We start from the raw sequence: 25,327 nt of genomic DNA, 5'->3' as shown, positions 1-25,327 counted from the left end.
ATGAGGTCCCTGACCTCTGTGGTTAGTTTGCAGAGAGATCTGGTGTTGAGGAGCATGCAGGCAATTCGGGGAGAGGTGTGCAGAGGGTCGCATGGGGAGTTGCTGCAGGAGAAGCGGCAGTGAGTGCATGAGAAAGGTACTACTATGTGAGCTGCAGTGGTGTGGGGACAGCAGCTATGCCAGCATCCGGTGTTGAGTGCTAGCAGGTCGGCGGAGGTACAGTAGTGGGGGTCAGACGGACCAGGGCCCTTGGTGGTCGGAGCGGTCCAGGCTTGGATGGGCCCACACGTATCTGCCTTTGGCTTGTGTGGTTGGCAGCAGCTGCCATTATGTAGGTTCTAGGAGGGGGGAGAGAAGGGGGCAGTGCTAGGGAGGGGTGGCAAACCATAGTGGAAGAAAGCACACAGCAGAGCAGGTAAGGAGAGGGGGAAGAAGGGTGGTGGATAAAGCCTTGGAGAGAGATGACGGGGGAGTCTCTGCAGCAAGGGGAGAAATGGGTAGGAGAAACAGGCACAAATACAGGCACAAAACAAATGGGCACAAAAACGGGCACAAAAGACAGAAAAGTCACAAAGAACAAAAGAGTCAAAGAAAGCAAATGAGAAAGGTCTAGAGAAGGCAAATGGGCTCAAAAGACAAGATGGGCACAGACACCAAGAGAGCACACAAGGCAGAGTGAGAAACGAGAGTGTGGAGTAGAGAGTGAGAGAGATGGAGTTCAGCAAGTTGGGGCCTCGTGGCAGACTACCAGGTCTGAAAAGTCTTTAGACTGGTCCGAGGACCAGTCAGAGGTAAGTGGGAGGAGGGGCTTGGCACAAAACCATGACAGTCACAAAAGGAATGCTGAGTTTGGTAAACCACCAACATCCAACTTGGCCACAGTAACAGGCAATGGTCAGAAAAGCTAAGGGACAAATCCTGAGACCTGTTCCCTCCTTCTTGGCACCTTGGCTCACCTGACTCCTGATGGAGCAGAAGCAGCAGTCACTCCAGCTCATGTTGATATATGAGGTCCTTGACCTCAGGTCTTCATTGCTGATCTAGCAGTTGCCCCTTTAAACACCATGGCAGCCAACCTCAGCAGTAAACTAGGATAGCAATGACAGCATAAAGCACATAGCAGTCAGAGCAGCACCACTTTCCAGACCAGCCTTATACGTGGAGTCCTCTTCGGGGTTACTGGCAGGTCCTCAGACCCAATGCTCCACAAAGTCTGCTAGTGGAATAGGAAGCAGCCAAGGTTCCACCCAACACCACCGCCTGAGCTAGTGTGGTAAAAACAGCAGATGCTCAGGTAGGTAATCTAGTTTTGACGTTCACGGTAACTTAGAATCCAAAAGCAAGAACAATATTCTTTGATCATACATACATACATCTTATTTATTTTATTTTATTTTAGGAGTTTTCTATAGCGCTGGCCAGACCTGAGGGTATCGGAGCGCTTTACAGCAGGATGGGGAGAAGATAAAATACAGAATAAAAGGACAAAATACACGTAATCAAGTGTTTGGAGAATACAATTGAGTTGAGCGCCTGAGGTGCAACGCTGAGGTAGAAATAAAGGAATAAAGAATACGGTATTTTTTCATGCAAAATTACCAGACTAACTTGCTCTTTGTCTTATCATCATTGGTAGGATCGGACCTATCTTATTACATTTTGAATATATATTTTGTTGTTTTTGCTCATTGATTAACCGGCTAATGGAAAAGTACATAGAAGTGCTGAGTTATATTTCATAATTCTCAGACACAACAATGTGTATTCTCTATTTTAGGGATTGTGGTAGCTGTTCTTGTACACCTACTATTGAACATTGAGGAGTTGTTTGATTGACCTAGGTAACAATGGTATGTGATTTTTCTTGACTGCCTCGGCTGCCATATGTAAACCATTTGGGCAAAGAACGCAGGTAGCGTAATCTTCCTCTAGGAGGACCTTCCCAGTTTTACGGTGCTCCGGCGGTGGGAGGTTTTCCAGAAGCATCTTGTTAGTGCTGCTGAACTCACTGCTTTGATATTTCTCATGTAGGGACTAAGCATGGGCGAATTTGGCGTTCGCGAATTTGCGTATTTGCAAACTCGCAATCCGCAAAATCCGCGAACTCTCGCGAATTTGCGGATTTGTTTTTTGTGTTCGCAAGGGTTTCTGCCAGTTCGTGAGGGTTTTGTACCAGTTCGCAATTGCGAACTTACTTGTCGGCTCGCAGCGGTCGCTACTTTGTTGTTTCTACGTCTGGTTCATCATCACAGGTTCACAGCACCCTCTGTTTCACCACTGCCACCCTCTGATTCACCCATGCCACCCTCTGGTACATCACTGCCACCCTCTGATTCATCACTGTAGATTATGGGGGGGAAAAGCAAGCACACCTGCCCTGCTTCCACTGACATGAATTAATTTGGGGTTGATTAATGTGTCACTGAATTTAAACTTCCTGTCTGGCACCTGCTTCCTTATCTGTAATTTGCTTTCTGTTGCAGTGCAATTTTTTTTCCCAGGACCTTTGTGGCCTACTTGTAGCAATTCTATGAGCCTGCTGTGAGGGTCAGAGCAGGGTCATAGAAGAGTTGCAAGTAGGCAACTGAACTCTGGAGGGGCCCCTCAGGAAGCACTACAGGGAATGGTTACTAATGATGAGTTTGAACTTTTGCACCTGCTGAGTGCTTTCAGTTTTGCAAAACTCGTTTTTCTGCAGAACAGCAACTGTATGTAGGCAACTGAACTCTGGAGAAGCCCCTCAGGAAGCACTCCAGGGAATGGTTACTAATGATGAGTGAACTTTTGCACCTGCTGAGTGCTTTCAGTTTTGCAAAACTCGTTTTTCTGCAGAACAGCAACTGTAATGCCCCAAACAAACTTACTTGTGAAAGTTGATTTCTAATCCAAAAGTGATCCAAAGAAAGTCAAAAAGGCCTCAAATCCAAAAAAGTGCAGGCAAATGTCAACCTGAGGAGTTATTCTTATAAAAAATCATAATTTTCAGAAGGTTTATGCTGCTTGCTGGTGGATTTCTTGTGCAGAATTGCAAATTTTGTAATTTCGCGAGTGCGAGATTGTTGCTGCCCGCCGCATCTACATGTTCGCAATTGCGAACTCTCGCGATGCGTCGCCAAACTCCGGATCCCGCAGCAAGATCCAAAATGGCGCAGCACTCGCAAAATATCGAGAAAAACAACTCGGCAAACGCTGAATGACGGTAAGTGAACGCCGCACGCAGCAATATTGTATCACCAAGCAAAAAAATCCGCTGCGTGCGAATTTGCGGATTTTCGGTAAATTCGCGAGAGTTCGCGGATTGCAAATTTACCGAAAATTCGCAAAATCCGCGAGCGGAACGGATTTTCCGCCCATGCTTAGTAGGGACATCTCATCAGGGCATTCTTAGTGCTTGATTACTTGATTGATTACTCCAGAAATGCCTGCTTCTTCTATAGGTGCCTTCTCAGTTCGAATGATCCATGTAGTGCGACCACCTTCTAGCAGTGCCTTTTTGGAGCTTTAGAGAGAGTCAACCTCTCCAACCTTCTCCACCAGAGATTTCTAAATTGTATCAGATATTCAGTAGTGATGACTCCCCCAGCCACACTTTCTCACTGCTGTTGAACTCTAATAGTGTGCTCTGTCTCTATATTTGCCAGTTTAATAAATTCTGCCCCTTCAGTTGAGCTACATTCAAAATCTGCTTTCTCACCGCAACAGGATCCCAGAAGCTAGAGATTCCTCCAGTGGTCTCAGCGCTGTAGCCAGTTAGTGAAGTGAATTTCCCAAGTAGTGACTTGTCAGTGGTAGAACGTTCTAGCAATGTGAGCATCTTACAAACGTGATGGCCTAGTGATGGATGAGTTTAGCAATATGACCTTGACCCAAGAAAGTCTTGTCAATAGTAAAGCACCCACTCAATTGTCAGCATCATTGATCGATTATACTAGGTAGTGGCAGCTCCTTCTATAAGTCCATTGTCAGGTTTTCAAAGCCTCTTCCACCAGGGGCGGCTCCTCCTCTAAGGCAGAGGAACGTCGCCCCACTGCTTGAGAAGCATTAAAAAGGGAAAAAGAAAACAATAATAACAAGGTTATTGTTTTACTTTTGGTTGTTGCAGGCTGGGTTAAGGCGGGGTGGGGCTGATGGCTCAGGGTGGGAGGAGGAGTGGACTATGCGCACTAAGGGCCCCATTAGGACGGCGGGCGGATCGCCCCGCACGGCCGGCAGTAGTCACCGCCTGCCCAGCAGAAGGAACAACCCTCCATCTAAACTCCAAAGACCCCCTGCCATATTAGGATGGCTGGGGGGTCCGCTGCGGACGGAAAGACCGTCCATCGCTTTTCCGCCGTACCGCCATCCATATTAGCATGCCGGCGGAGATGTGCCTTTCCATGGCGGCAATGCTGCCATGGAAAGGCATGTTGTCTATGTTGGGGGTGGGGGTGTGGGGGGTGCACATGTGGGGGATCTATGGTATCCCCATGCATTTGCATGCACAAGGTGGCAGGCACCGTGCGTTGCCTGTCACGCTGTGCATGCAAATGCACAACGTGCATTCCCAACATTGTGGCGGGTGGTGCTGTGAGCACCGCCAGCCACAATGCTGGGAATAGGGTTTGCCACGGTGGCGGTGGCATCCTAATTTCAGGTCCGCGTGCCATCGGAATGGAGCCCTAAGTGTGCATGACTGCTTGGCCGGACATTTCGGCCAACCAAGCAGTCATGCACACTTTGCATATTGCCCACCAGGCTATAATGGACAGCCTGTTGCGGAATATGCACAGGCTCCCTGTCTCGATCTGAGTGCATATCTACTGCGCTCAGAACAATCACAATGCTGCATTGCAGATTTTGTGATTGGCTCAGGGGAGCCGGTGTGCCGGGTGCTTCCTAAAGCTTCTTCGGGACAGGAGTCAGGAAGATCAGATAAGCGGAGGAAAGACGTGGCTGTTGGAAAAAGTAAGTGGTTTTAAAAAATATATATTTTCAACCTCCCTGACCTCCACCCCCATTCCCTACCAGCTGCCACTGTCTTCCACTGCATTTCATCTCAGGGTTCATAATGAGAACCCTGTAATTTCTGGTGGCGCTGGTAACACTAAAAATAGGAGTTACGAACAAGCCCCATCGAGAATTACAAGAATGTGGAAACACTAGGGGCCAGATGTAGGAAGGCAAATACCGGTCGGTCACGCCCGATTTCGGCCGTTACCGACCGGTATTTTGATTTTGGGATGTAGGGGCATGTTAATATACAGATTCGGTAATTTTACCGACTCTGTAAAATTACCAAATCTGTATTTTGACATGTAGGTAGCACTTAAATCAGTGCTACAGGGGTTTAAGAAGTCGTTATTTACCACCAACTAGAAGTTGGTGGTAAATAATGAAAACCCTTTCAAAAGCATTTTTTTTGCTTTTAAAACAGTGCCATGCCGCAGACATACATGCCCTAAGGGCATGTATGTCTGCAACATGTGCATCCATGCACAATTGAGGGGTGCAACAGGGTGTCACAGTGACACCCTGCCACCCTTCTATGTTTCCCCCAATTACCGAATTGGTATTTACTGATTCGGTAATTGACATTCATTCTTATTGGCCTCCAGGCCCATAGGAATGAATGGCAATTACTGAATCGGTAAATACCGATTCGGTAATTACCGAATCATACCGATTCTGTAATTACCGAATCATACAGATTCGGTAATTATTTTGGAAAAATTACCTACATCCCGATTGCCAGTTCTTTCATACCGAATCGGTATGATTCGGTATTTAAGAATCGGTAATCTGGGATTACCTACATCTGGCCCTAGATCTTGTACATTTCGCCTGCAGAGTTTGGTTTTTAAAAGCAGCCAAATAAAACGAGTGAAATACTAAATAATAACCAGAGGAATCATTACCAGGATTTTTAATTCCAATGGTAATTCCTCTTTCCTAAATGGGTCTTCAGGTGGGTGTATGTTTAGTGAATAATAATGTTGTTGTAGAAATATTTAGACTTTATTATCGACTCTGTCCCAAGCACAGTAGAGGACAAAGCATAAAACGTACATGTGCGAAACATAAGAGGAGGATAGGTGGAAATGGCAGCGGTCTAGTTGCCGCCACCTTTTCCTACCAAATCGAGGATCTGTATATAAAATGAGCCTCGATGCACGGACGCATGCAGTGGCGCGCCGCTAAGGCAAACCCGTCTTTTCCCGTCTGAGCCTGGATGGCGCCAGGGATTCTGCCCCTCCCTCATCAAAGTAGTTAGTCTATTTCACCTTTGTTCTCTCCAACCTGTTAAGGACCCCTCACAGACCCGTTGCCTGCACGGATGGGCCCCAATGGAGAGTTTTGTTTGTTGTAAATCCTGCATGTAGAATCCCAACTTTTCAACCTTATCCAGGACAATTGCCCTGGCATTTTGTTTCCCATGGAAACGTGGTTGGGACAGGCTGCTGTAGCAGAACCTGTCTTAGCACACCCCCCAGGTTACAATTTTATGCATTATAACAGAACCAGTGGCAGAGGAGGCGGCTTTGCCATTATCAATCGAACTTGGGTCAGAAGACTATTGGCCCGCTAGTCCAAGGTGGGATGTAATTCTATCAACACTACTGTACAAAACAATTTACTTTGGAGGCTTATAAATTATCAATGAGTATATGCATATTAAAGTATAGGAGACATCAGTGAAAATTGGTATACATTGAGTCTGTACCTTTTCCTTGAAAGCAATTATAAATAGGGTGAAACCATATGTGTCACATATATTTTTCAATGAATTAATGTGTAGTCCATGCTCGGAGGAGCCTAGATTTGTAATAATGTATAAAATCAGTATGTAGGAAATGGCAAAAGTAAAATAATGTTTCTTGATAAATGTTTTTGGATGTGTAGTAGAAATGTATCATACTTACAATTACAATTGGTGTTATATATTATGGAATGTATGCTTTTCTTTACAGATAGAAGAAGCTTTTTGTGTATTGAAAACGTTTTACTGAGAAGTATATATGATTGCACATAAGATTCTGAAAATAAACAAAGATTTTTTTTTAGATATTTTTTCAAAAAAAGAAAATATAAATAAAAAGAAATACAAAGGTCTATTAATAATGAGTTAAGATGAAAGACAGGTTGGCTCCCTACCAGTAAATGAACCTCAGATTCTGTTTTGTAATGCCTGTTAACTCTGCTTCTTAAAGTTACTAGTACCTTCAGGTATTGGGCTTAACGGGGGGATAATGGGACACTCATGTTGAAGCCCTCTGTGTTGAAGCACAGCCACAGTGTAAGTGTCATGAAGGAAAACTTTTCAAGGACTCCAGCAGTGGGCCTGGTTCACAAAGGTAAACTTACACTTTTGTGGTAGTTTACTCTTTTTCGATATTCACAAACTAGAAACTGCACATTCAGGGCAGGTCTATCTTTTAATGTTCGGTTTTCTTGCCCTGACAGCAGAGTCTCAGCAGTCTCTGCAGTTATAAATTACTATTAAATCGTAGTTTGTGAATACCGAAAAGAGTGAATTCCACAAAAGTGTAACTTTACCTTGGTGAATCAGGCCCACTGGAAGTTTCTCCATCAGTTCCTCGTCAGTGACTTAGTGCCCAATTCATAGAACTAACTTAAGACAAAATCCTAAACTTACTACCATTTTGGCATTCACAGAAGGCACTTACTCATTTTGGTATTCACAGAAGGCACTTACTCATTGATGAGTAAGTGCCTTCTGTGAATACCAAAATGAGTAAGTGCCTTCTGTGAATACCAAAATTGTAGTAAGTTTAGGATTTTTTCTTAAGTTAGTTCTGCGAATCGGGCCCTTAGAATCTGAGTTAGTTTCAACCTTACCAGCAGTTCCTCCTTAGCAGTAACGAATTTACTTAAAAACACTATGGCTGTTATCACTGTTTTTGTTTCCCAGTTTTTCATATTTGAAATTTTTCATGTGGCCTGCAGCTCTAAGGCCCCCAGCACTTTGGTTGGTCAATACCAATGTCCTGAGCATGCCACTCATTGACCAAAATGCTCAGGGTACTTGAAGAGATATTCCACACCTGTTGAACCCAAATGATGTCCTGGGTATGATGCCTTACTCCCCTCCTACAAATCAATTGTTTTGCTTATGCTGCTGAGAGGTTTGGGCAAGGCTTAGAAACTACAGAGAGTAAACAGTGTACAAGAACCATGATGTTGTTTGTTCCTTCCACTGAATAACAAGAGCAGTGCCAAGAGTTCCAAAGGGCAAGCGAAGTGTGACAGATAACAGATAGTTGACTTGTAAGACCAGCACACAATTGAGGTCATATTTAGACCTTGGATATAATAACAGAAACTCAGGCAATTGTTTTTGTACTTGGTTTTACACTACCACCAAAGAGCTGAACGCTAATTGTTCAGGCCAACTCCTGTTTAGTCCTCCATTTTATTATCATCAATTAGCCCGCCTCTCCTATTAACCCATTGTTTGCATGGATTACTAATTTGGGCATTAAAGCCCAATGCCAACCTCACAGAAATGCTAATTACACACAAAAAGTAATTGGAGGAATGCTTGCTATAGTTCAAACCACTGGCAATCGTTCAGGTAGCATTCCAACCCATTTTTCTTTTGCCCACCATGCCACCTCAGTTTGGACCCAGCCATATGGAAATCAGTCTTACCCCTGCTCCAAAAGGAACAGACCAGTTTGAACTGCTATGCCAGGTCCTCCCTGAACTGGAACACAAGCAACACAAAACTGATATGACCCTGATTGGGGCTTGTCAGAGAGGTGTAGATTGGCTGCAGTGGCACAGTAAGCATGGGTCCCATGTTCAAGTGTTCTGTTGCCACTTAGGGAAGTACATCAAACGCATAAAATGGTAATTGCAGAATGGAGTCTTAGCCCCCTATTTTGCACTCAAAAGTACACAGGCCCATTTATACCATGGCATAGAGTGTTCCTCATAACTCGTTGGTTTATTAAGTTGTCAGCTTTGTATGAAAAGGAAGAAAACCCCACAACGTATATCAAATGCTTTATCTAAGTTTGCCAGTACTGTTTATTATTCTTACCGTAGTATTTTATTAACTGCAGTTTCTTTTTCCAGAAGGTTCCTCGCCCGGATGCTGAACACAGATTTACGAAGCTGAAAAATAAAGAAGTTATCGGTTTATTACCATGAGATCTCGAGTTGAGCCTCAATAATACTTTTACTGAGCTCTACCCTGCAATCTTTATACCAGTGTATCAATACATTTTTAGCCTTGCAAAAGGCTCCGCTAATTTAATGAACGATTATGTTATTTTATTCATTTATTTGTAGTATATAGAGCGCCATGAAACCGTTGGTGAAAGTGCGCGGTATAAATAATTTTAACGTAACGTTTAACATTTTAACGTAACGTTTAACGTAACGTATATAGGTATGTCAGTGGAAGCCAGTACCGTACGGGGGTGGCATCGAGGTTGGAGGGGAAAATAAAAATAAAAATTCACTCACCTGATCGCCGCATCTCTCCTCCATCTCTCCCATGTCGTCTCTCCTCCCTTAACCAGGAAGCACCCAGGTTCATCTCAGCTAATCACAACGCTGCAATGCGGCTTTGTGATTGGTCTGAGCACTGTAGTTCGGCGCTCAGATGGGGATTGGGAGCCTGGGCATGTTCTCCACCCAGGCTGTAATACAGCCTGGGTGGAGAACATGCAAAGTGCGCATGTGCGTTTGGCCGGGCCAAGACGTCCAGCCAAACCATCATGTGCACTTTAGAGTGCAGCAACAACTCCTCCTCCCAGACATCACAAGAGCCATGCTCCGTCCCGCCCTAACCTGGTGATACTACAATTAAAATGACAATAACTTATGCGGTTATCATTTTATTTTTTATTTTACACTGCTCCGCGAGAGGTGGGGCGACGCTCCTCCACCTTAGCGGAGGAGCCACCACTGAGGTATGTATGTAAATGCTATTTCTATGCTGCGAACCTTGTAAAATGGCAGTGGAGCACTGTACATGGTCAAAGGCAAGCAATGAGTGATAAGAGAGGAAGCTGGTTTGTTGGTGGTTAATGCATTGTGATGTAGTAGGCTTCAGAAATGAATATTTAATCCTTTCCTAAATTGGAGCTGCAATTGTGACAGTTTAGATTGGAATGAGGGTTTTATTCCAGATCCTGGATGCATAGATTGAAAAGGCCAGCTGACTTGTTTTTTTAATCTTTTTACACTTACTTAGTCTGCAGTCTGATGGTTTCCTAGTTACAGTTGTGCTGAGAACCACCAGAGATGGTGAGCTTGTCTGCAAGATAAGAGGGGGTGCTGGCTTTGTAAAAGATGCACCTGATTTTGAAGATGGTGCAGGCGGCAAGGGCTGTCAATTGAATTCCATCAGGCTCTGGTTGAGATGTGCTGTGCGGCCTAAGATGCCCCTCAGAGGAGTCAGTGTGGAGTCTGGGAGGGCTTGGAGCATAATATTACCTTCACCCAGATGCAAAACTACAAGGGCTTGAACAGCAGTTCTGAAGTTGCTTTTTAGAAGAAATAGTTTGACTTTCTTTAGAAGAAAGAGCTAGTACCAGGCCACCTTTGTGTTTTTCAGCAATGTGTTCCTTGAGGGTGAGGTTGATTTCCAGGGTACATCTAAGTTTCTTGGCATTTGGTGAAAGTTGGGGTTCGATGCTATCAACGTTCTTGCTATTGAGCTAGGTTTTTATTGTACCTTCTCTGTCATTCTTGGCAAATAAAATGAGTTTTGTTTTGGTTGGATTGAGCTTCAAGTAGATGCTAGGTATCTAGGTCTATGTTTGAGGTTTTGGATGCCTAAAGCAGAGGTGACTTGAAGAAGAGATCTATCTTGATGCTGTAATCTGTGAGTAGGGCATCAAGTGGCTCTATGTGAGGGTTGAAGATGCCAGGAGACACTATGGACCTCTAGGAGACTCCAGAGGTCATAGGGATCTTTTGTGGCATAGAGGTGTCTATGTGAGCAAATGTGTGCCAGTTGAAAAGGTAGGAGGAGAACCACTGAAAGAGATTGATGGTGAATCTTGTTCAAGACTGCGTATAAGTGTGGGACGGTTGACTGTGTCAAAGGCATTTGAGAGGTGAGGCAGTGTCAGGAAGCAGTGGTCATCTTCATGTGTGGTCAAGAGAGCATCATCTACAATGTGTAAGAAAGCGATATAAGTACTACAGTGTGAGCTAAAGCCTGACTGGTACACATGCAGGAGATGGTTAGCATTGATGTGATTTTGGAGTTGGACATAGATTGATTTTTCAATTATCTTACCAATGAATGGTAGGTGAGTGATGGGCCAGTAGTTGGCAAGGTCATAAGAGTCTAGTGTAGGTCTCTTTAGGAGTGGGAGGATTGGCCTGTTTGGAGAACTTTTGGGAAGATGCCTTGAGTGACGGAGGCAATGACAATGGTACATATGTGTAAGAGAGCTCTGATGGAGGACAATGTTCAGAAATAGCTTCATAAGAAGCAACTTTGAAGCAGTTGAGTGAGTCTGTGAGATCTGGGATAGAGAGGGATTTGAAGGCCGACCAGTGCAGGTTGCTACTGGAAGGGGTGAAAGGGGGTGGGTGTCAGAAATGAAGCAGGATTGAGGTCCTCAACGTGCTGTCTGATCGTCTGTATTTTTTCACTAAAGAGGAGGTCGATGACATTGCACTTTTCTGCGGATTGAGGACTAGGTGAGTCCGACAGGGGGTTGGTGCAGTGGTTGATTGTCTTGAATGCCATTCTACTTTTATTGGTGGTTTCATTGATGGTGTTAGTATAGTGTAGTATCCTAGTTTCCTTTCCATGTTAATCTATGTCTTTTTCCACCTCATGCTCAGTCAATGGAATGTTACAGTTATGATGTATTACAGAATGGTAGAAAAGCCACAGTTGAGATTGGGCTGAGCAGCATGCTGACTGCTCACTGTGGGGTGGATCTTCAGGACATGTAACTTATTACAATAAATCCTCTTTAAATACAACAACCAGCCTGGACCTCGTTACTACATATAGTACTTTGCTTTACCTGATGTCATAAGCTGTCAATGTGTTGCAAAGAGGGACTTCAATATCAAGAGGTCCTCAGGAGTGCTGTCTCTCTTCCAATTTTTCTTTCCTGTCTGTGAATGGATTGTTTATTATCAGCAAGGTCTTTAGAATTAAAGGGTGTATAAGGCTTAGGCTTTCACTTGCGTGTTTTAATTGGTGCATGGAGGTTTACATAGCTTTCCAAAAAATGGAAAATAGAAAAGGGCTATGCCTACAGGGCAGGCATGGCCCTATTGCAACAGAGTGCCTTACATACAGCAATTAGCAGGTAATAAATCGATATTAGCACATTACATATAACCCTCAAGAAAATATAATAAAAGATGAACGTAGACTCAAAAAATGAAGGAGCTGTTTATATTCAGTCCTTTGTCAATAAAATATTGTTTGAAAAAATGTGTTTTGCAGATGCTCTAGGTTGTCTAATGTGGTTGGTAGAGGGGAGTTCCATAGGTTTGGGGAAATTGATAAGAACGTCTCTTTCGAAGTTTTGCCTTCCTTGAAGTCAGGGATTTCAAGAATCAGTCTGTCTCTTTTAATTGTATTGCGTTTTCCAACCATGAGTTGCAGTTTTATGTTCAAGTAAGAGGGTAAACCATTGTGGATAGTTTTGTGGGTTATACATGAGATCTTGAGTTCAATCTTTGCTTCCACAGGAAGCCAACGGAGCAGATTCATATGTGATATGGTCTAATTATTTAGCGTCTCTAACAGGTCTGACAGCACTAAGGAGTATAGCTCTGAGAGAACTAGTGTAAAACTTTGGAGAGCAGCTAGATTTACATCAGTCCAAGCATTCAAGTCTAAGTGACTGAACCATATTCCTGAAGTGCGAGTGAATGATTGAAGCCCACAGTTTCTGGAGAAGATGTGGTTGATAAGTGGTAGAGCTGGTCTGTTTACCCATGTGTTCATTGAGATTTAGATTTTGATCAAGGATAAAGCCAATTTTCACGTGCTGTGTGTCTGATTCATATGATTCTAGTTTTAAAAATTGGAATCTTGATGAGAGGAAATGTTTACATAATTTTAGAACAGTTACTTTTACTACCATTCTGAGCGTATGCACCAGTGAAAGGTGATGTATGGTGTTGAAAGCTGCTGACAGTTCGAGCAGCACCAAGAGGCTGGAGGATCAATCCTCTACTACATTCAATGATTCATCTATTATCTAGAATGTAGTGGTTTCTGTACTATATTTAGAATGGAATCCAGAAACACAGGGTTCTTGTAAGATTATGATGGATATGTGATTTAGAAGTTGTGTGACAAACTGAGTGCGCTTTGAGACATGCCTAAGGTTTGAAGAATAATGAGATCTTAGTTTGGCTTCGTGAGAAGTAGAAGTGACTTGGACAAATTTTAGGAGTTGATGAAAAACAAGTTTTTCAGCGAAGCATTGACTATCCTAAGTATGACAAAAGAGAGGTTCCGCAGTTTTTTAGAAGCAATACAGCAACTGGGTAATTTGACTGACAGTATGTATTGATCGAGGAGATGATTATCAAGGTGTCTTGGATTTCAAATTTGTTAAAGGTGGAGCATGAGGGAGAGGGCCTTTTGAAAATAATTTACAACAGTGATCCTGTGGTGATGCCTCGGAAGTGCACTATTTACATACGTCTGTGCCCTGTCTCTCAGAAAAGTCCTGCTTACAACTGCGAGCACATACACTTCCAGCATCCAGCTTCGATGAGCTATAGCAGAGATTGAAAAATTGAGGGGAGGTGCTAGAAAGCTCAACTCATGAGCACTGATAGGTCCTCTTTCAAACTGGCCTCTTAATTTTTTTATGGGACTCGAAGCAGCAGTTACGGGTTCCATTGGAATTATAAGATCTGCAGGATCACAGGGATCTCTACTTTCACCCAGAAATTTCAGCTACTCAAAACAGTCCACATCTCTGTGTCAAAGTATAGGGGAATGTGAGGAATTACCTGGGATATCACACCCCTAATTACTGGCCCCCCTGGTAAATCCTCATTTCTTAGTGGACAATTTGTAATTGGACAGACTTTCCCCACCCCTGGAGTTCCCGGTACTCCTGGTATCAGTATCTCAGCGAGTGGAGTAAATGCAGCCCATTCACCTGGGTACTCATAATGAGGTCCTGATTAAGGAGAGTGTGCATTTTACATAACTTTAGAGAACTCGTATGTTGTTTGGATACCCATTCAATATGTTCCTTGACACAAAATCACTGAGGGATGGCCACACTCACTCTGACCTGCATTGCTGCATTAGGTATTGTTACACTAGAAGGTCTTGCAGTACGTTATTATAAGAGATGTATAATGGAATTTTCTTCTAATGTGAGAAAAGGTATATAATAAGAGCATTGCACAAATGACCTCTCTAACTGAGCCTCTTTATTATCTATGATCCTCCGTAGATCAATGTTGAGCAATAGCGCAAAATGTAATAAAAGTGTTTCTCAAGTTCAACTGAGCCCACAATTTTGTTTGGAAGTTCTGCAGCATTTTAGAGTCTGCAAATAAAAGAACAAACTCAGGGAGTCATTTGGAGTATGACAGGTAGGAAAACTGCAATACATTACCAGTTCTCCCACCACACTACTGCCTTACTTAGGAGTGGAGGGACAACTGGGTTTCTGCCAATGGAGCCTCAGCTGGCTCTGCCGTTGGTAACCCTTGACCTGGCCATCCATTTGCCACAAAGCTGCAGGGTCACAGAGGCTGAAGCCCCATCCTATTTTAGAGTGAGTCCGCTGCCATTTATTTTTTCAGCCTGGGACGGCTGTGCAATGCGTGATATTTGTTGACAGGAAGGTGTTAAAATATCCCTGTAGTGCAGGGTGAAGACTCCCTGTGCATCGGAGGACTTTTTCTTATCATTTCAGAAACCCTCTTTTTGGAGGTTTGCTGCTGACAAGCAAAATACAGTGTCAAGCATGCCAAAAAACACAGTTTGCAACTCCTCATTTAACCATGAGGAATGTACATCTGCTTCAGTAGCTGCCACACTTTCATTGCAGTGATCTCCGCCTGGCAGGTGGGATATCTACATATGGCAAGTGGTCTTCTGATGTGGGGGTTGTGGCAAAGGCTGCTTTGGCAAATTGGCAGGCCCCTCGCTGAATGGTAAATGAGCCCTTCAGTGCGCAAGATCCATCAGATCAAGACATGCTCTTTATTATTCACTTGATTTTCAATATTAGTGATTCAGGAAACAGAAGGCAGATCTTCCAATGTTCTCTCTTCACTTAAAACAAATCTGCTGCAAAATTTAGGAGTGATGTCTGGAAGGCCACTCCTACTTTCTCCCCACACCTTTTTCAGGCTTTGGTGATACCATCATGCAAAAAACAACCTTGCTTCCACTTTGTGGTTGAGTACATCTTGACTGAAATCTCTCAAAGAGACCCTTAAGTGGCCATTTCTCAAAATGAGGGGGGGGCGGGGGGTAGGGAAAAAGTATCAAACTAACAGACTGGGAGAAATCATGGTGAGACATCCCTAAATTGACTTACAGTCCCAAGACGCCTTGAGAGACGGCGCTGACAAGGGTACCCCCCAGGCCTTGGTATTATTAGACCTGTCAGCCGCCTTCGACACGGTGGACCATAACATCCTTCTCCACCGTGTCGAGCAGGCTGACATCCAGGGCCTGGCGCTGGCATGGGTCAAATCCTTCCTGACCGGGAGGTCTCAGACCCCTCAGCCTGGGCACCTTTAGAGCTCCTAGGGACCACTCGCCCTGTGGGGTCCCCCAGGGCTCCTCTTTGTCCCCTCTTCTCTTTAATCTCTATCTTCGACCCCTTCTTTTTTCTCTGAGGCAGTGGGACGTCACCGTGTTTAATTACGCGGACGACCTGCAACTCATCTTTCCTCTCAACTCCCCCTCCGCTATCCCTAATTTCCAGGCAGCTATGTCCCACATCCTCCAGTGGATGTGTCAAAACCAGCTCAAACTGAACCCCGGAAAGACGGAGCTCCTTCTTCCGGGCAGGAGCTCTACCTACTGGGGTCCGCACTTTTGGCCGGCAGAACTTGCCCCCCCCCACCCCTGTGGCCTCGGTAAAGAGTCTCGGGGTCACTATTGACTCCGGCCTTTCTCTCGGGACCCAAGTGGGGACGGTGGTCTCCTCCTGCATGTTCCAGCTGTGCAGGATCAGGAAGGTGGCCTATCTCCTCACTCCTGAAGCCCTTATGCAAGTCATCATGGCCCTCGTCCTCTCCCGCTTAGATTTTTCGAACTCTATTTACCACGGTCTGCCTAAAACATCTCTTTCCAGACTGCAATCTGTTCAGAATCAAGCGGCGAGACTGGTTCTTGGGATTCCGAAATGGCAATCCGCCAAACCCCTTCTTTCCAAACTGCATTGGCTCCCTGTCATTTCGAGGGCAGCCTTTAAGATCGGCTGCCTTACCTTTAAATCTTTATCTGGCTCCTGTCCCGTCTTTCTGAAATCTCTCATCAAACCCTATTGCCCTTCACGCAACCTGAGATCTTCCCAACTTCACTTCCAGTCTATCCCCCCTATTAAACTCTGCAGATCTGGAGGCCGGCGATTTGCATTCCTGGCCCCAAAACTTTGGAACTCCTTTCCCCTCTCTCTCAAAACCTCTAATTCTTCATTCTTTTCCGTAAATCCCTAAAAACATGGCTTTTCCCTCAATCCAGCTAAGTCCCCCTGGTCTTTCTGTTTCCAACCAGCGCCAGGAAACCCATGGTGTCAGCGCGCTTTACAAATTCCCCTTACAATACAATACAATACAATACAAGATATGGAATCATGCTATAAAACAATGTACAATTGGTTCAGGACCCCAGAAAAGTTTAAATGACGATTCCCACACGCAGACTGTAAATGTCGGAGGGGATGTAGGGTGGACGGATAGCCCATAGATATTTTGATGGTTATGTCAGTCCTACAAATGCTTTGGAAAGAAATGTTCTGTCACATTAGGTGAGTCGTGGGATTTCTACTAACAAAAGGCACTTTAGTGATAATCTTGTGAATGAAGCCAGATGGATGGCAGGGAATGATGAGCAGTAACTGGGAAACAATCACATATATATGCTCTTAGCACCTGAACAAGACACAAACCTTAAAACTGGACTGAGAACCTGACTGTAACTACTGAGCCTGTTCGATGCTACATATTAAGGCTTTCCCAGTGGCCTTCCAGGCTGGAAAATGTGCACAGAGAAGTTTCAGTACTGAAGATCTTATATTGTATTAATCAGTAAACATTACCAATCTGTGATTGGGAATGGAGGGTAGAAATGGAACAAGGAATGAACAATCAATACTTCCAAGGGGGTTAAAAATATTTTTTTCAAGACATTCATAGTAGTATGTAATATACAAAAATATTAAATGAAATAAAAAACTAAATGAAGAAATCTTCCTCAACAAGTGCTCAAAACAAATGTATCCATTGTATTACATGTTCATCCAAACAGCCAGGTCAGTCATTAGTATCCAGCATATATAAGAGTATGTATTTTCTTCTGCTCCAACAACCAATTAGGAACCAGTATTATTTACTTACATTGAATATCACAGGCCACAAGTCAACTTGCTAACAGGTAGATGAAATAAAATGAAAACGTCTTTTAAATTCTTATGATAAAAAAAGTTTGAGCTATCCTCTCCATGGGAACAGTCCTTGCTTTCTGCTTTCTTCAAGTGCTAAATCTCTGATGGAGAGCTTCTGAAAGTTGGGCAATAATTGACTGAAAGGAACTTTTCAGTTTTTTTTATGTTTATTTGTTTGATTAATTAAAATCTTACAAAACAGATACATATTTAAAATATCTTTAAGTAATAAGATATTTAAAAACGTCATGCACATAGTTATACTCATATTTTATAAAAACGAAATCTAATTAAAATTTTCCTTAAGATTTTTCACGATCACCGATAAAAGTTTTACAAAAGCAGAGTTCATTGGTAGATCTTTCGGGTTTAGGCAAGCCATTACTGCTTGTCTACAAGTCCTTATACCTCGGGCATTAAATAACCTCCTGAGGATTGCTTTCCTTTCTGTATCCATTGCAGAACACAGACATACCAAGTGCAGAATATCTTCTTGTTCCAGTTTACATAACCTACATGTCATATTGCCCTCAATGGCCTTCCATGGTGGAAGATGGCACAAGCCTGGCCAGAGTCCAAAGCGTACTCTTATAAATGATCGCTTACTTTGGTGGGACCATGGAGTTTCAAGGTATTTTTGGACTTGCTTTTTTGTGTATTCGTTTATAATTGGCCATGCATGCTTCCTTTTTACCAATAATTCTTTGTCTTTTAGCAACGATAGGTGAGGAGCCAATTTATTAATTGTTTTTTTAAACCTTTCCTGGGTGATTGTTATTTTCCCAAATTGCTGTTATTCCAAATTCTTCTTTTGCTTTATTTAGATAAGCCCAGGCTTGAAGTTTACGATTGTCTCTTACTTCTTGCCATAAGGCTCGGGACAATTGATTATCCTGGTAATTTTTTACACGGTTCCAGACTTTCAAAATTTGGCCTTGTCAGGCGTATTGTTGATTGTTTATTCCAAACTCCAGCCTTACTTGTTGAAAGGAACTGATATTTTGCCAGCCCTATATTTTGTCAGATTCTGAATTTTCTCAAAGTGTTACTCCTGATTCCAATCAGAATAGTCACAATAAAATGGAATGTCAGACTGGGACATACCATTTAGCTTTTCACATTACTCGCAAATTATGTGAGAATTATATATTTTTTTAGTGTTGGAGGGTACGTGTGAGTCTTTTAACTTTCTCGTTTGTGCTTTGACCTTAATATTAGTATCATTCAAAAATGGCCCTAGGGAACATTTGTACATGTGTTTACATTACCATTGAATAAGAGTTGGGCATGTAATAAGTTTGTTAGTGTTTTGCACAAACTATTACCACCAGCTACACTGGTAGTGGATGCAGAAGGTAGAACAAGAATTGGCTATTCCAATTGGTCTGTCTTGCATTTGAACCCTGACTAATGGGTTTAAAAAGACTGCAGCAGTGCAGAACAAAGCTTAGAATTATTGTTTTCTGCATGAAATGCATTATTGAGATAAAGAATTTAATGTGTGATAACTCACAGTACAGTTTCAGTGGAAAAATGTGCTATGTCCATGTTGCGTTTTGGGCCGTTTCCTGTTGCGGGTACTAGGCCTATCCACACAAGTGTGGTACCATAATTATCGAGAGAAATGTGGAAGCATATAATAGTGGAACATTTGACATTGCCAATTGTATTTCACTGCATTTGTGCCTTCCAAATGTAAGCCAGTGTGTAAGAAAGAAGATGTTTTGAAAAATACCCTCTAAATCATTTTCGAGTACGGGTACCCAAAAAAATCAGAGATGTTCAAATATCCACTGCTCCTAAACTCTATATCTTGTGCCTATTTTCAAAATACATAGGTGTCCTTTGTACCATTTCTCACTCTACATATTTCACAATATGAATTAGTGTATACTGAGTACACAAAGAAAAAACATTGTCCAGTGCAGCTCTGCTGTTGTCTCTAGGTATCTTGGGTTCCTGGGAAACTTACAATCCCTAGTGCGTGTAATGGTGTATTGGTTTTGTAAATTGGCCATTGTGACAAAAAATTACAAATGAAAACGCAGTCACAAATGGCAGTTTTTTTCCTACTAATTTTAATATTTCTTGATTTCAACACTTAGGGGGATATTTGCAAACCCTTTGTGCCGCTGGTGTGTCACTTTATAATATGGGAAAAAGTGATGCACAAGCGGCGCAAGGGGTTTGTAAATAAGCCCCTTAGTGCCTGATTTAGATCTTGGCGGACGTGTTACTCCATCACAATGGTGACGGTTATCCCGTCCGTCGAAATATAAATCCCATAGGATATAATGGGATTTATATTTTGGCGGACGGGATATGCGTCACCTTTGTTCGCCAAGATCTAAATCTGGCCTTTGGTTTCTTTGGGAAAATCCTGAGAGATTTACACATACGAACTCTTGCTGAATTCGGAATTGTGTCTACTTTTCATAAATCTGCAGCTTTCCTGGATCACCCATGTTTTTCACACTGGTTTTCGCCACAAACTGGAAGTAGGTTGAGGTCACAAAAACTAGGAAACATGAGCTACCTCTTTAAAAAATGCCAAAATTGTGGTAATTTTTTCATTTTTTATCCTGCTTTGCATGTTCCTTAAAGCTGGGAAGACAGTGAATTTAGGACGGAAAACTACTCTTTGCTGACATTTCTAGGGAAAAAACAGCCACTTTTATCCAGGGCACCTTTTTCTTTTTTCCCCCAAAAACTCAAAATGTAGCTATCTTTTGCCTATTTTCTCAGTCCCCTCCAGGGGAAATCCACAAACATTGGGTACCATTAGAATCCCCAGTATGTTGGGAAAAAAGGACAAAAAAACGCCCAGCAGGTAAGGGATTACCGAAATTGGTAACAGAAGTCAAGAAAATATCACTGCTTTCAAGCCAGACATAAACATGAGTTAATAATGCACACATAATGGTTCAAATAACTTTTACTCACTTTATCCCCTCTTTTCTACACAATAATCATGTACCAAAACACAACCAACACCTGGGTTATTTATAGTGGGGTGCTTTTGTATTAGCATTTACACCATTAACAGAATGACGCTCTGTTTATCAATATTGTTTTTGGGTTAATTATCACACCCGCCCATCAATGCTCTCAATTTTTTTATTTGCACTTTTAGGTGTGAGACCTTCTGCACTTTATAACTAGCACTCCCAGTTTTCCATTTCTACTAATTTTCACAGCTAATAAAGACGGAAAATCCCTCTCTGAATTTACATTTAAATATGAGTAAGAAGTTAAGTTTTTGAGTGATTGTCAATAATGTCACCCAGACTACTAGGCCAACAGCTGTGCACATTGACAGATACGGGAGTTTAAAAATATTTACGTCTTCATATGAGTTTATCTATGTATCATATATTATATATGGGTAACTACTGCATTTAAACACAACAGTCCACTATGAGTGTACATTTATTGATTAAATAAATCTGGAAAAATCTAGTTTGTTCACAAAACTCTAAGCAATCAGGGAACAACACCGACAAAATGAGCCAAACTAAATACGCACAATGTATCAGATGTACAGAAGGGTAATTGTGATATTGACGGAATAGGTTTCTATGCTGTCACTTGGAACCCCAAGCTGAAAAACTCTGTTATTTACACCTACTACCTCTACAGGTTGTATATACTCTTAAACAGTGATGCCATGGATATGTTGGCCATGGGAGAATGAGTTATAGAGAGACATTTACAACACAGATTTCCTTATCTCCATCAAACACTCCTTCCCTCATCCAATTGTTATAATATACCACATGTCCCTTTCCTCTGCCTAACTGCTGAAAAGATTGGTTAGGAATGATTAGTTAGCTTTAAGGTCGAACTCATGGCAACGGGCATCAGGTAGGTCAGTCATTGTGAGGTGCTTGTTGTGGATTAATGCTACCCCATCTCGTCTTCCCTTTCGTAGTTTATTTTATTAGGTGTAAAAGGTTACATTAAAGATCTGGAAGAGGTCAAGCCATGCATCACTGGTGACCACCTCACTCCAGGCCATTATAGACACGGCCTTCAGTCCTGAAAGTTCAGCTACAAATCATTGTTTTCAAATGTGTTACTCTGATTAGATCAATGGAAGCAAAGCAAGACTACAACACCCACAATGCACTAGGTGATCACACTAAGGAGAGACGTGTGGCGCCGCAGCCAGGGCGACTGACGCTGGAATCTGGGGGTCAAGGTTCGATCCCCGGCGCCGGAGGCAGATTAGCCCAGCACATGTGACGCTGGGCAATAGCTTGCTTAATCTTCCCAATGGCTCCCAGCGCCTAGAGACCCTTACGGGTGAGTGTTTGCGCTTTACAAATGTAGATTTTTATTATTATTACTAAAATGTAGGACTAGAAATAGTGTTCATGGTGACCTGTAAGGAGGAGGTCACCTTACAGAATACTTTGCAGCAAAAAGAGTGTTTATGATTCAAATGTTAAGGTCTCATTTGAGGGGACACCACAGTCAGCAAATCGTATGGCACTCAGTTAAATAGCCAATGAGATATGGGGGAAGGCAGTCTATTCAAATGGACCTTCTATGAAGTGGGTTGGATTCCCTTTTAGCGTTTTGGTTCTTCCTGTTATAAAGTGACAGTCTTTCAGAAATGTAGGTCAAGGTTTTATTTTGTCCAGTGAATAATGAAGTGTTATTAAGCAAGTAGGAAGCCTTTTACAAATTGAAAGTTACAGAAAATAAGCAGCCGAAATGTTACACAAACCATGCATTAGATATCTGAAAAGAATCATACTGATAAATTCAATAGAGGCGAATTGCAAGAAAACAACTATAAAATCCACTTGGGTATCTTCATAATAAAACTTTGATGTCTATGCTGACAATGAACCATTTGCATGTTTGTTTTTCTGATCTGTTAATTCTGTGTCAAGTAGCAAATTTAAATTTATTTTTACATTTGCTTTTGTAAAAAACTCAAAAATGCATTTTATACAAAATGACACTTTTAAAAAATGTAAATCATTTGTTATAAATTTGTCATCAAATAATGTATGAGTTTTACTTGTTCTTAGTCTTTCAGTAAAGCAGTTTAGCAGCTGAGTGCTAGGCATCACGGTAAATGTTTTGATCTGTTTTGTCTTTAAAATACTTGTTTGACATAGACCCAGGAAAAGTCATGTTCAAATTAAATTATATAGTGGTAAAAATGACAGTATTATGTGATATACTTAATTCATTTGCCATCCCTGCTGTTCATATATTTGGAATTTGTGTTTGCAAAGGTGAAGGCCCAAGGCGTAAACTAAGTTGCTGCACTGCTTTGCACAATGCAGAGAAAGCAATACAGAAGCGTAGGGCCTAATTCACAAAGGTGTACTTGCACTTTTGTGTAAGTTTACTATTTTTGTGGTTTTCACAAGCTCTGAATTAAACTTTACTTATAGTAATTGTACGACTGTGGTGACTCTACACTCATGGTAGACTCTCTACACATAAAAAGATAGACTTGTTCTATCTTTTTATGTGCGGAGTTCTCGTCCCTGATCGTGCAGTCACTGCAGGTATAAAATATCAAAAGTCTTTTTCAACTCAAGCACACTATTACAGCTTTGGATTAGTAAAATACTATCACAGCCAACCTGGAAAGAATAAAAGCAACTCCTGGCATGTGTCTCACTCTCATTAGAGGTCGTCAGAGAAATATAGCTTTGTCTCGACACAAGGGGGTACCCAGTATAAGTTAAAACCAAACACTCACAAGCTCAGTGTGAATGGCACTAGCTAATCCTATGCTTAAAGACTTTGCTGCAAAAGACATTATCACATTTCTAGCTCGGCGTAGATAGCTTCGTGCTAGTCTTATGCTTAAAAACTCTACTAAAAAGACAGACGTTTGAGGTTCGGCAAATGTAAGAGTGTCAGTGTTGTAGATGCACTCGAATAAGAGCATCTCTCCACCTAAACTTGGGAACTACCCAGAATTCCTAGCCTTTTTGCATAACTTGTGTGGCATTCCAAGCTTGTGTTTGGGTTTGATGTATATATACATATTTATGTAGGTGTTTATGTATGTATATATATATATAATGAAAAAACAAAGCTTTCAGATGAACTATAACTCGCCATGCGACCATGCACACATGGTATATATGTTAGTATTGGAACTGCAGGTTTCACACATGGTATGTGTGTTAGTATTGGAACTGCAGGTTGTGTTCGTGAACTTTATGGGTACCACAATAGTATGAAGATACTAGCATGGTACTTTTACTTTTGTAAAACAGCATTTAATTGGCTTAGAACTCCGTCAATTGTAGAAAACAGGAAGTGAATTTTCCATATTACCCTTCCATTTGATTTCTTCCAAGAAAAAGGTTGTGGTACTTGGAAGAGCAAATATATTTGAAGCCACTTTGTGACTATTTGAGATCTGCAATGGCCGAAAAACAAGATCCTGGAATGTTTTCTCCAAGAGGAAGTAGAGGTGCAGTTGCAGCAGAAGGAAGAGGTCCAGTGTAGGAAGAAGCTGAAGAAGTTGATTGTGTGGTATTTAGTATCACTATCTCGTAGAGGGTAAATGGTCAGTGCTAAACTTGCAACCTGCAACCACATCATTTCCCATGGGAACATGGAGCAGTACTCATTTGACATAACCGAAATTAGGAAATGCCTGTAGGCAAAGGATTCACTCTGGTTGGCACCTGCTGAAATAAGGTGTCAGAAGTAGATCGAAGAGGCCAAAGCAGAAAGATCAGCTCTGAATAAATTTTCAGCTACTGCGACACCGTCAACTTCTTCTGCATCATCAGCAACACCACCATCACTTGCTGCATCTGTTGCTTAAATAGCACCTTTGACTTCTTCAGTTACATCTGCCCTGCCAGCACACGCCGGTGAACCTGGCCTTGCCTGGTACCTTGATGCCAATTCAATTTTTGAGACAGAATGTCAGTAGTGCAACATATTGTCTTCTCTGCCATACTGTGATTGTTGTGGGAGAAAGGGACATGATAATGCATCAGGAGCTGGTTATGCCTCACCAGTATCCTCCCTAACATCCTTAGATGTTTTTGTTTTAATTTATTTTACTCCTGTCTCATGTTGAACCTATTGTTTTGTTTGGTCAAAAACTTTTAGAAAAATCATAAAAAGAAGAAAAAACGTTATTTTCAGAACTAACCAAGTGTCTCAGAAGAGAGAGAGAGCAATATTAACGGTATTTTTTCAGGTATCAATACAACATTGTAATTATTATAGAGATAAATGGTAAGAGTAAGGTAAGTGTTAGAACCGGCGGTTTCCGGCTGGCTGGGATGCATCAAAGCCAGTCATAATCCACTGTTCTAGATAGGATGAGTACCATAAAAGTGTCTGATAACCTGTGCTCACCGTTGAGTAGCTTGGCACCGGACAGTCAGGCTTCTCCTCAGAGCCCAAGTGTAAATTATTGGCACACCGCCACCCCTGCAACACACTGCATACGCCGCAAAGAAACTCCTCACCGTATGTATAAAACTCTGATCTTTGCATTACACACACATTAAAATCAAAAAGAGCTACACATTGTATATATACTTTACAATTTCATGCAATTATTGTACTTCCGTATTGAAATCAAAACGAGATACACATTGTATATACACTTTACAGTTATATGCAAGTGTTTAACTCTCCCATTAGCAGAATGGTCAAGCAGTCACAGTTCTTTGACTACGTCTCGTGACCCAGCCCCTCAGTCACTCAACTACACCAGCCAGCGATACAAA

At 42.2% G+C, this 25,327-nt stretch overlaps 1 protein-coding gene across 1 annotated transcript in view; it reads right to left on the bottom strand.

The window, feature by feature from the left end:
* The window catches only part of NALCN (sodium leak channel, non-selective), a 2,672,759-nt gene that overhangs the window by 428,851 nt on the left and 2,218,581 nt on the right, over positions 1 to 25,327 (bottom strand). Inside the window, exon 17 of the mRNA XM_086934370.1 lies at positions 9,044 to 9,117. Within this exon, the coding sequence (XP_086790496.1) occupies positions 9,044 to 9,117 (74 nt within the window). The remainder of the gene's footprint in view (positions 1 to 9,043; positions 9,118 to 25,327) is intronic.

Source organism: Lissotriton vulgaris, chromosome 8 (genome assembly GCF_964263255.1).
Source record: "Lissotriton vulgaris chromosome 8, aLisVul1.2, whole genome shotgun sequence".
In the NCBI taxonomy this organism is placed as follows: domain Eukaryota; kingdom Metazoa; phylum Chordata; class Amphibia; order Caudata; family Salamandridae; genus Lissotriton; species Lissotriton vulgaris.
The sequence above is the reverse complement of the archived record's forward strand: the minus strand, read 5'-3'. Positions and strand labels throughout refer to the sequence as shown.